At 57.1% G+C, this 9,415-nt stretch overlaps 1 protein-coding gene across 2 annotated transcripts; it reads right to left on the bottom strand.

Annotated features, from left to right (window-relative positions):
- Positions 1-882: 882 nt before the first annotated feature.
- FGD2 (FYVE, RhoGEF and PH domain containing 2) lies at positions 883-8,660 on the bottom strand. 2 transcript variants are annotated; one of them, XM_079327357.1, is made up of 16 exons: positions 8,462-8,660; positions 6,402-6,630; positions 6,232-6,312; positions 5,776-5,924; positions 5,241-5,397; positions 4,981-5,119; positions 4,413-4,471; positions 3,942-4,088; positions 3,465-3,557; positions 3,096-3,175; positions 2,989-3,019; positions 2,795-2,887; positions 2,524-2,649; positions 2,190-2,336; positions 1,673-1,816; positions 883-1,483 (listed from the first exon to the last, which is right to left on the bottom strand). In XM_079327357.1, the coding sequence occupies exons 1-16, from the start codon at positions 8,524-8,526 to the stop codon at positions 1,253-1,255; spliced, it is 1,971 nt and encodes a 656-aa protein (XP_079183483.1). In that variant the 5' UTR covers positions 8,527-8,660; the 3' UTR covers positions 883-1,252. The 2 variants fall into 2 exon arrangements, with proteins under 2 accessions (XP_079183483.1, XP_079183484.1); XM_079327358.1 differs by having other exon boundaries at positions 6,402-6,558.
- Between the last annotated feature and the right edge of the window lie 755 nt (positions 8,661-9,415).

Raw genomic sequence — 9,415 nt, 5'->3', positions numbered from 1 at the left:
ACCTGCTTTGGCATCCAGCTCCTCTCCCCCTTCCTTGATGGGATCTCCTAAGCTGGAGATAAAGCCACCACAGTTTGCCCTTTCCCAGGATGAGCTCAGTAGATCAGACTAAGGAAGGACATTGCTCACAGCTTTGTCATGTGTCCCCAAAGTCCCCCAGAGTGGTGACAGCTCTGGTTCATCTTCACCCCTCATCCTTTCCCCATTTGTAGTATTCTGCTCCACCTCCCTTCCCAGTCTGCAGGGATCTGCTCAGCCTGTGACACCCCTGGTCCCTGCCCAAGGCTGCTGTGCTGTAACTGCCAGGGATCGTGGGCTCCTCCAGCTCTGTGCATGAGGCCCCTGGCAGGCTCAGAAATGGCAGCTTCTGCCTGGGCAACATTTTTGGGGAGCTAAAGAAGATGCAGAGAGAAAAATATGGGGCTGCAGCCTAAAGCACTGACTGAAATGATCAGGAATGCTCCTTATGCTGATGATGGAGAGGGGGCTGTCTGCACAGCATCGCAGCTGCACCTGTGTGGACATGACCTTGTCCCAGAGTGTTTTCATCCACGAAACATGAAACAGGGTGGAAGGTGCTTGTGGGCAGGAGAGAGTGCAGGGAAATTCTGGAATAGGCAGCTGTGGGCTGGCTCAGTGAAGCAGGTGAGGAGTGTCTGTAGTTAAGGGGACCCCCCAATATGGACTGCAGTGTGAGGCCACGAGCTGGAAAAGGGACATCCTGAATCCATCACTGGGGTCCCTGTGCTGCGAGGCTGAGCTACAGGCTGGGTGCCTGACATATTTGTGGCATGGACGGCAATATGGAGCCCCGGGGACAATCCCACGGGGAGTATGGAAAACACAGGCCCAAGGAAGCTGCAGGGAGCTCAGAGAGGGGTCGCGGGTGGGGTTTATCTCGGCATCCCGTCCCACGGGCGCTCCCGGCTCGGGGCGCCTGCGGAAGGACGGGGCCGTGCTGCCCCCGCGTGGCCGCCGGCGGCACCGACACACCGGGGCCGGGCTCCCGCAAACCCCCCAAACCCCCAAAATCCATCCCCCCTCCGCTCCCAGCGCCTCTGTCCAGCGCGGAGAGCCAGGAGGGAGGGAAAAGACATCCAGCTTGTCCGTGTGGTGGCAAACGTGTCCCCATCTTGCCTCTATCGCGATGTTAAACCAGACTGCCGAGATGTCGGGGGTCTGCCCAAAGCCGGCTGTGAGAGCAGGCAGGGGAGGTGTGACCCACCCAGGCAGCGCGGGGGTGGGAATGGCTTCATTCTGCTTCATCACAGGGACCTGCATCCTCCTCCTCCTCTGGGTCAGTGATCCCCGCGGCAGAGCGAGCCATGGCCTTCATCCAGCGCCGCTTCAGCTCCTCCGTGTCGGCCATGAAGGTGAACACCTGCCGGGACTGCGCCAGCTGGAAGAGGTGCCGGGACTCGCTCTGCGGCATGTCCCGCACCTGGTAGCCCAGCAGGGGGATGGAGGTGTGGGCTCGGACATCCTGCCAAGGAGAGAGACAGCGCTGGGAGGCGTGGGATAGGCACACCGGGATGTCCCTTGGGCACAGCGGGATGTCCCTTGGGCACACCGGGATGTCCCTTGGGCACACCGGGATGTCCCTTGGGCACACCGGGATGTCCCTTGGGCACAGTGCGATGCCCCCTGGGGGTGGATCCGAGCCAGACCTCACCTGCGGGGCTGCATAGATGTAGAGCACGAGGGGATCATCCTCTGGGATCACGAACCAGCCCCGTGTGCCCCCCTTGCCGTTCTTGTCCAGCAGCTGCAGGGAACTGCAGAGCAAACTCCTGCTTGATACCTCTGCAGCTCCTTTCTGCCAAGATAATCAACAAATCCCTCAATACCCAGTGCAGATGGTAGAAAGGGCACTGAGTTGAGATAATTTCCTGGGGAATTCCCTGCCCAGTACAGAAAACCCCCCAAAGCAGAGGCAGGTGGGGGCTGCCCTAGCTATGACGGTGCTGTGACATTCTGTGGTGAAAGGAGCCCTGGCTGCTTGCTCCCAAGGCTTGGAGCACAAGGGAGGGAGATCAACACATTCACCTTCTGACTGCTGTGGGAGTGACTCCCAGCCCTCCAGCTGCGGGTGCAGGGCCAGGCTGGGACAGTGAGGCTGGAGACGGGTGTGTGACAATGTTCAGAGGGCACGGGGAGCTGGAGGCCGGGCAGGGAAGGGCGGAGCTCACCTCCAGGATGCCTTTGTTCTTCCCCTCGCGGTCCTCCAGCACCGTGTGGCCGGTCAGGAAGATGAAACACTCCTGGCAGACGCGGTTGGGGCGGTTCCCATCGTACTGCAGCTCGGCCTTGTAGTCGGAGCAGCGAGCACACACCACCTGCAGACACCAGACACGGACACTGGTGACACCGGGGCAAGGCAAGGGGACCCAGGGACAGCTCCGTGAGCAGCTGAGGAGCAGCCCTAAGCCTAGGAAAGGGGTACAAGGTGTAGCAGAGGTGCACTCCTGGCCCAGTGGCCACCCAAGCAGGCCAGGAGGGAGGGAGGGGGGCACGGGGACTCACATATCCACAGGCCCGGCAGTGGTGCCTGCGGCGGGTGATGGCGTTGAAGGGCTCCTTGCAGCGCATGCACATGGTCACCAGATTGTCCCGCACCCACTGCGGGGCCCGGCGGCCCAGCTCCTCTGTCTGGGGGGGAAACCACAGTGTGGGTGGTCCCCTCTGTCCCCACCCTTCCCTTCCCTGCCTCCCCCAGGTCGACACTGAGCACAGCAAGGTGTGTCCTCCGGAGCAGCTGGAGGCAGGTGGGGCACAGGGAGAGCAGGAGGGTTACCTTGAGTGCAGGGGTGTCTGTCTCCAGTCCATGCACTGCTGCCTTAAAGGTCTCACTCCTCTTCTCCTTCCTGTCAATGGCATCTTGGAAGGCCTAGAGGGGAAGGCAGGGCTGGAGGGGCACTGGGGTGCCCTGACACAGGGCATCCAGCTGGGATGGGGGGCTGTGCCCTCTCTCCCAGCACTCATTGGTACCTTGATCCAGTCATTCATCTCCTCTGCAGACCTGGGTACAAAAAGGAGGTGGATGAGCTGTTGTCCCTCCTTCCTGAGGTTCTGCATGGTGTCACCCTTCCCCTTACCTGGCTTGGAGCTCCAGCATCCGCTGCTTTCCTGAAACCAGGAAGGTGTGAGGGAACTCAGTGTCCTTCTGCTCCCGCACCTGTGGGAGACCAGAGCAAGGATGTGGAGCTGAACCCACTTCCACACCTGGACCTTTCTCCATGGCATGGGGCACAGGCATGTCCCTTTAGCCACTCAGATCCCACATGCACAAGGTTCCACTGGCAATTCCCAGGATCAGAGTATCAACCCCACTCACGAAGCCACCCCTGGCTCCAGCTCCTCCCTCCCTACCCCTGAGGAAGTTCGGGCAGCAGCCACACCCCAGAGCAGAGGTTTTGGAGGAGTCAGGAGCTGGGGGAAGCACAAAGACAAGGTGTCTGTCTGACCTTCATGCCCTCCACATCCATGCGCAGGTGGACCTGGAACTCGGCGCCCACCTGGATGACCTTGGGCACGCAGTACAGCAGCATGTTGTTGAACTGGGAGGGGAGAACAGGGTGGGTTGGAGCCCAGCACTGCCTGCTCAGAGCTGTGGGCTTCCCTGAGGTCTGGGGTCCTCCACTCCCCAGGGCTCAGCTGGTCCTTGGGAAGAATCCCACCAAAAACTTGACTGTTTCTGCCTCAGCCCCTTCCCACCCTGCAGAGGTGAAGCATCTCCCAGGGCTGCCACGCCCAGGGATCAGCAGATTCCCAACCGTGTTCTGCACAGAGTGCTCTGCACTGAGCAGGTCAACCCCCCAACAAGCTCTGAATTCATCCCCTCTGTGTTAAGGTGACCCAGCAACTCCCTGGCCAGGCTGTGCTGCCCCTCTCCCCACTCCCACTCATCTGCTCCCTCCCCTTGTCCCAGCACCCACTCCCACCAGGAACAGGTACTTCTCCGATGTGCTGTTGTTGCGGGTTGAGATTTTCTGGATTGGTCCCTCCTTGATCAGCTCGTTGGAGGGATCCACAATGTCATCCTCGAGGCCCAGCCTCTGATAGACCACCCAGAGGTTCTGCAGCCGTTCCTGGGGGAGGCAGAGGGACCTGTTTTTGTGGGGTGCTGAGCAGCCACAACCTGGTCACTGCTGGGTCCCCTCCATGCCCATCTCCAGGCAGTTGCTGAGTACTGGGAGAGGTGGTACAGCTCTCTCAGCTGAGACTCATCTTTGGGATCTGCTTGACCTCCTGGTCACATCCCAGCTGATGCTACAGATGTGACTTCCCCAGGCTTGGGGTGCTGAGGTTGGGCATTAAGAGCAGGGTCTAAGCTCCACAGGTGAAGCTCTTGTCTCCTTCAGGGGGACTGTGCTGTGAGCTGCAAAGTATTTCCAGCTGGGACAGGGTCTCACCATTTCTGCAATAGCTGCATTGGAGTGCTTGGCCACCATAAAAATCATCTCAAGGGCCTCTGCAATGAGAACAGACAGGCTAGAGGTGAAGCACCTGCTCTGGAGCTGTGGGAGGAATCTTCTGGCTCTGTCCCTCATGGATGCACATGAGTAGCAGCTGCTGCCCTTCTGTGAACACAACCCAAGTGAAATGCTGTGCAGGAGTCTGGGTACAGCTGGACTGCACATGGAGGGGTCTTGGAGGGACAGATATCCCACTCCTGTGTCCCTCCAGCCCAGCAGGACTGGAAACTGTTATCCACAGGGGTCTGAAAGCTCCCCCATCTGCTACAGGTCTCTTCAGGGGATACAGTGGATACCTGACACACCATCCTTCCCCTCCCCAGCCCCTGAAAAGGCAGATTAATCCCTCTCCCTGCTAGAGAAGGATCAGACTGAGGTTTATCCAAGGGCACAGGGCAGCTGGTGAGTGACTCCAGATATTCTGGTGCCCATGTACAACACTGGGGTTGTCATTTCCCTACAAACCCACCGTGCCCTGCCCAGCATGGAGACCCAGAGCCCTTACTCTCAGCATCACCCCTGTCGGGGGACTGGGGCGGCAGTTTCCGGACATAATCCTTCAGGAGGAGCTCGTAGCGCGGGATCCTCTGCACAGGCTCCAGCATGTGGTGCTGCAGGGTCAGGTTAGCACAGACCTTCCTCTTCTGGGCAGGGACAGCAGGCACAGAGAGAGGAACTGTGACCAAGGCAGCTCCCACTCTCTGCTGTTTCCCTGTTCCCAGGAGATTTTGGGAGCTCTGTGCAATTCCCCCACCCTGTCCTTACCTGGATGTCAGCAATGAGCTCCTGGAAGGGGGGTGATTTCTCTGACCAGGCAGTGATGAGCTCCACAGCCTTGTCGAAGTTCTTCACATACTCCCCATACATCTTGAGGAAGGGTGCAAGCTTCTGGATCACATCCCCAATGCGGGGGTTGCAGTTCCTGCAGGAGGGAACCACAGACCAGCAGTTCCCTCAGTCTGTCAGGGTGGACAGACAGAGGGATGGACTGAAGGACCACGGTGGAGGACTGAGGTTTTCCCTGCTGCAACCTGCTACATCCCCACACCATTTCCTGCTCTCCAGAACAGGAATGTCCTCACCTTGCAGCCAGCCTGGGCTGTTCATACCCAGGCACACCCTCAAACCACCTGAGATGTCACCCAACCTTCCGTACTCTGATCTGAGCATTTTAAGGAAGTATTTTCCAGCACAACACACTTGGAGCAAAACAGGCTGTGCTCTGGTCCTGGTGGCAGCCCAAACTCAGTGCTGCAGCTCCCCCAGTCTGGCCAAGCCAGCCAGGTGTCCTGCAGCTCACCAATCCTCCATGCGCTTCCGCAGCTCCGGCAGGAAGAACTCAGCGTGGAACTGGTAGATCGAGGAGATGTTGGAAAATATCATTTTCACCACTTCCTCTGGGACTGTCTTCCCAGTTTTGGCTTCTTTCATCAGCTCTGTATAGAATACCTGGAAGAAAGAAGAGTGAACAAAAAGGGCGAGGGAAATGCTTGAGGATCCCATTCCCTCTCTGAGACTGGCACATCACCCAGGGAAAGGCCTGACTGTGCAGGAGGGAAATCCCAGTCTCCAAGAGGAGAGGGGGATGGAAGGCTTTGCTGGGACAAGGGTGCTTCCCAGAGGTGTGGGGTGTAGAAAAGGCAAAGGCCAGACCCAATCTCTGGCTGTAAAGACAAGCAGCCCAAGTGTTTCTCATTTTTCCAGCTTCAATCTCTCCAAAGTCCCCTTGCACTGGTCCCTCCACTCCCCAGCTCACCTGGTCAAGGAGATAGAGGCGATTGACATAAGCCTGCTCTGTCTCCAGCAGCTCCAGTGCAATTTTCTTTTCCTCTGGTTCCTGCACGAGGAGCAGGGCTCAGTCTCATGGGCAGAGATGAGACTTTGAGCCCTGCCTGAGTGAGGGCACCACCAGCCTCTGGAGCTCACCTGGCTGCCAGGCTCCAGGCCTGGGCCCTGTGGCCTCCTCCAGTCGTCCTCACAGATTTTGGATCGCAGTGAACGGAGGCATTTGAAGCTGAGCCCACGCTGACCTTGCTGATTCCTCTCCTCCTTGTTCTCTTCTCTGGCCAGGGAGTGGCTCTGGCTGGCAGGGAATGTTGGAGGCTGGGGCTGGCTGCCTGCCTGCTTGTCCCTCTGGGCAGATGTGCTGTCCCTGCTACAAAGGAATGGGCTCAGCTCAGCCATTCCCCCAGCACAGCCCCCAGCTTAAAGCCACCAAAAGGGACAAGAGCAGCAGCTGCCCAGCACTGACACTGCTCTGCTCCACAGCCCTGCAGTGCAAACATTCTCAGCATCCTCCACAGGGCCAGGATCCAGCCTCTCTTCTCCCAGAGCCCCTGCTGCTGTACCCAGTCCCTCTCTTGCTCTAGAAAAGCAGGATCCTGCCATTTATCCCACCCACAGCTCTGCTTTCTGCCTGCTGCCACCACAGAGAAAAGCAGGGAGAAGCTCAACAGGCAAGAGTTTTGAGCCAAGAGCAGGCCATGTGTGGGTGGTTTTGCACAGGTTGTTTTTTGGTGGTGTTCTCTCTTCCCTTTTCTGGCAAAGACAAAGCAGGTCCAGAGTAGGCATGAGGGAGAAGCCAGGCTGTGAAGGTGACAGCAAGTGACCTGTCTGTCATCCAAGAGCTGGTCCCTGCAGGAAACTGCTCTGGGCAGAAACTGGAAAGATATCCACTGGCCTGCTGAGAGGAGTGAGATGGATAGAGTGGGAAAGAAGAATAAATTGGACATGAAACTGCAAAGTTGAGGATAGGAGGTGACTGAGGGGCAGAGACTCATCTGAAGAAGATGTCAGCTCCATCCTGTACTCAGGATGTCTGTGAGCATCCACAGCCATGCACAAATCCCCTCCTGTCTGGGGGGCTGGCAGAACCCTTCAGAGACAAAGAGACTTTCTCCATCTCTCCTGGTGCCTCCCAAACCTGTGTCAGCCTAAAACCACAGCTGAGCCCCAACAGGGAACTTCTCTCTTTCTGTTTACGCTGACTTAGGCCAAACCCTTGTCTGTTCCAAAATGCTTTGCTTATTCCCAGGTTCTCCAGCTTCCTCTGAAAGTCCCAAGTTACTTTTGTTTCCTCTAAATCAAACTCACACTGGAGGACAAACAAGAAACACACTGCAGCAGTGACATGGGGGCAGATCAAACACTGCAGTGCCTCCAACACAACATCACTCTGGGATGGTGGGGACAAGCACAATGCCTGGGGAAAAGCACACAGCAGAGATGCAGGAGTTCCTGGGATGGAAGGAAATTTTGTGCCTGAGCATCTTCAGGAATTGCTGCAAAACTCACCTGCCCAGCCCCTCCAAGGCTCACTGAGAGCATCTCATGGGTACAAGGAATGGCAGGATCCCATATCTTGATCCAACAGATGGAGACACTGAGGCACAGCCCTGTCAGTAACTCACCTGGAGCCTCAGAATTACTTTTACACCCTCGCTTAGACCCCAGCACACATTGTCTGAGGGTCCCAGCTCACACTCCAAGGGAAGGAGCTGTTTTAAGAAAGGAATTTTCTCTCTCCCTTAACATAAATGCTTTGTGTTTCCTTTCCTAGGAGCCACATCTCTGCAAACAACAGGACAGCCTGAGGCTGGGACCCTCCCAGACACCCAGGCAGTTAATTCTCAGGGAAAATCCCAGCCTACATATTTGCAAACCAGGATTCCTTTCCCCAGCAGCAGCAGCAGGATGCACCAGCCAGTCTGAGTGTGAAGATGCTGAGTGTGGGGGAATGGGCTGCCACAGCCTAACCCTGAGCCAGGCAGAACCACTCACACCCCACTGAGGTTTTCAGATTTCTGCCCATGACCCATAGCGGGCTGAAAACACTGAGACAGACCTGAGTGGTGAAGAATTTCAATTCACCTTGTCATCTTCTCCACAGGCTCCAAACCATCTCCACAGTGGGTTTTTTCCTTCCCAAACCCAACTCCACGTGGAGCCCTAACACACCCTCAGCACCCAGAGCCCTCCTGCCTTACCAGTGCTCTTCAAAGACGGCCACCAGCTTCACCACACTCTGCTGAACATCTGCCTTTCCCTCCATGGCACGGGCTGGCAGCAGGTCCTGGGTGTCCAGGAGCTGCAGGGGCAGTGCTGGAGGCTCCTTGCTCTGTGCCCCTCTCTGCTCTGAAGTGTTTCTGGCTGCAGTTTGGGAATGAGGGTTTGCACAAGGCTAAGCCCTCCGTGCGGTAGCAGAGCTTGTCTCCGGGTTGGCCTCAAAAGGGAAGGGAAAGAGGAAGCAAAGCAGTTTGTGGGTAGGAGAGACGCTGAGAAAACACTGGGAATTGCTTCAGTTTGGGAGGGATGAAAGTGGTGGCACAGCCAAGGCCAGAGCAGCGGCAGGGATGGTGTGACCTGCTGTCCTAGCTGTGCAGCCCAGGTGGGGTGGGCTGTGTCCCACCAGGCTGGGCTTCGGGATCTGGACAGTCCAGAAGGCTGGAGGGGCCAGGAATGGGCTGACAGGAGCTGGTGCCCAGGCAGGGCTGATGTTCTGTCCCAAACACCAACAGCTGCATGGCTGTGGGGCCAGCCAAGGATTGCTGAAACAATAGCCAAGGATTGCTGGTAATAACCATGGAAAGAGCAAGATGTGGCTGGAGAAAGGGGAATGTGGAGGTAGGACAACACTTTTCCAGAAAGGTCTGAAAGACTGCACTGTGCATAAGAACCAATTCGCATGGAAAGTGAGAAACCATCCCAGAGCTTGTGCCCCTGGAACCAGGACTGGAGATCTCCTTCCCCTTTTCCTCTTTTATTTTCCTTGAATTTGGGTTTTCCTTCCTTCCTTCCTCCCTCCCTCCCTCCCTTCCTTCCTCCCTTCATGGTTTCTCCACACTGAGTTGAGGATGCCCCATGATGGTGTTAGGTGAGCTTAGGAGAGGTTGTGAGAGTGCTGCTGCTGCCCTGACCTTCTGTCTGACCCATAAACCAGG

The sequence above is a fragment of the Erithacus rubecula genome (assembly GCF_903797595.1).
Source record: "Erithacus rubecula genome assembly, chromosome: 26".
NCBI classification, from domain to species: domain Eukaryota; kingdom Metazoa; phylum Chordata; class Aves; order Passeriformes; family Muscicapidae; genus Erithacus; species Erithacus rubecula.
The sequence above is the reverse complement of the archived record's forward strand: the minus strand, read 5'-3'. Positions and strand labels throughout refer to the sequence as shown.

Coding starts and splice junctions, on each gene's coding strand:
- FGD2 (XM_079327357.1), bottom strand. CDS start 8,526: ATGGAGGGAAAGGCAGATGTTCAGCAGAGTGTGGTGAAGCTGGTGGCC. Junction 4,472..4,980: donor CGACAGGGGTGATGCTGAGA/GTAAGGGCTCTG, acceptor TTCTCATTGCAG/AGGCCCTTGAGATGATTTTT. Junction 3,558..3,941: donor CGGAGAAGTACCTGTTCCTG/GTGGGAGTGGGT, acceptor CTCCCCTCCCAG/TTCAACAACATGCTGCTGTA.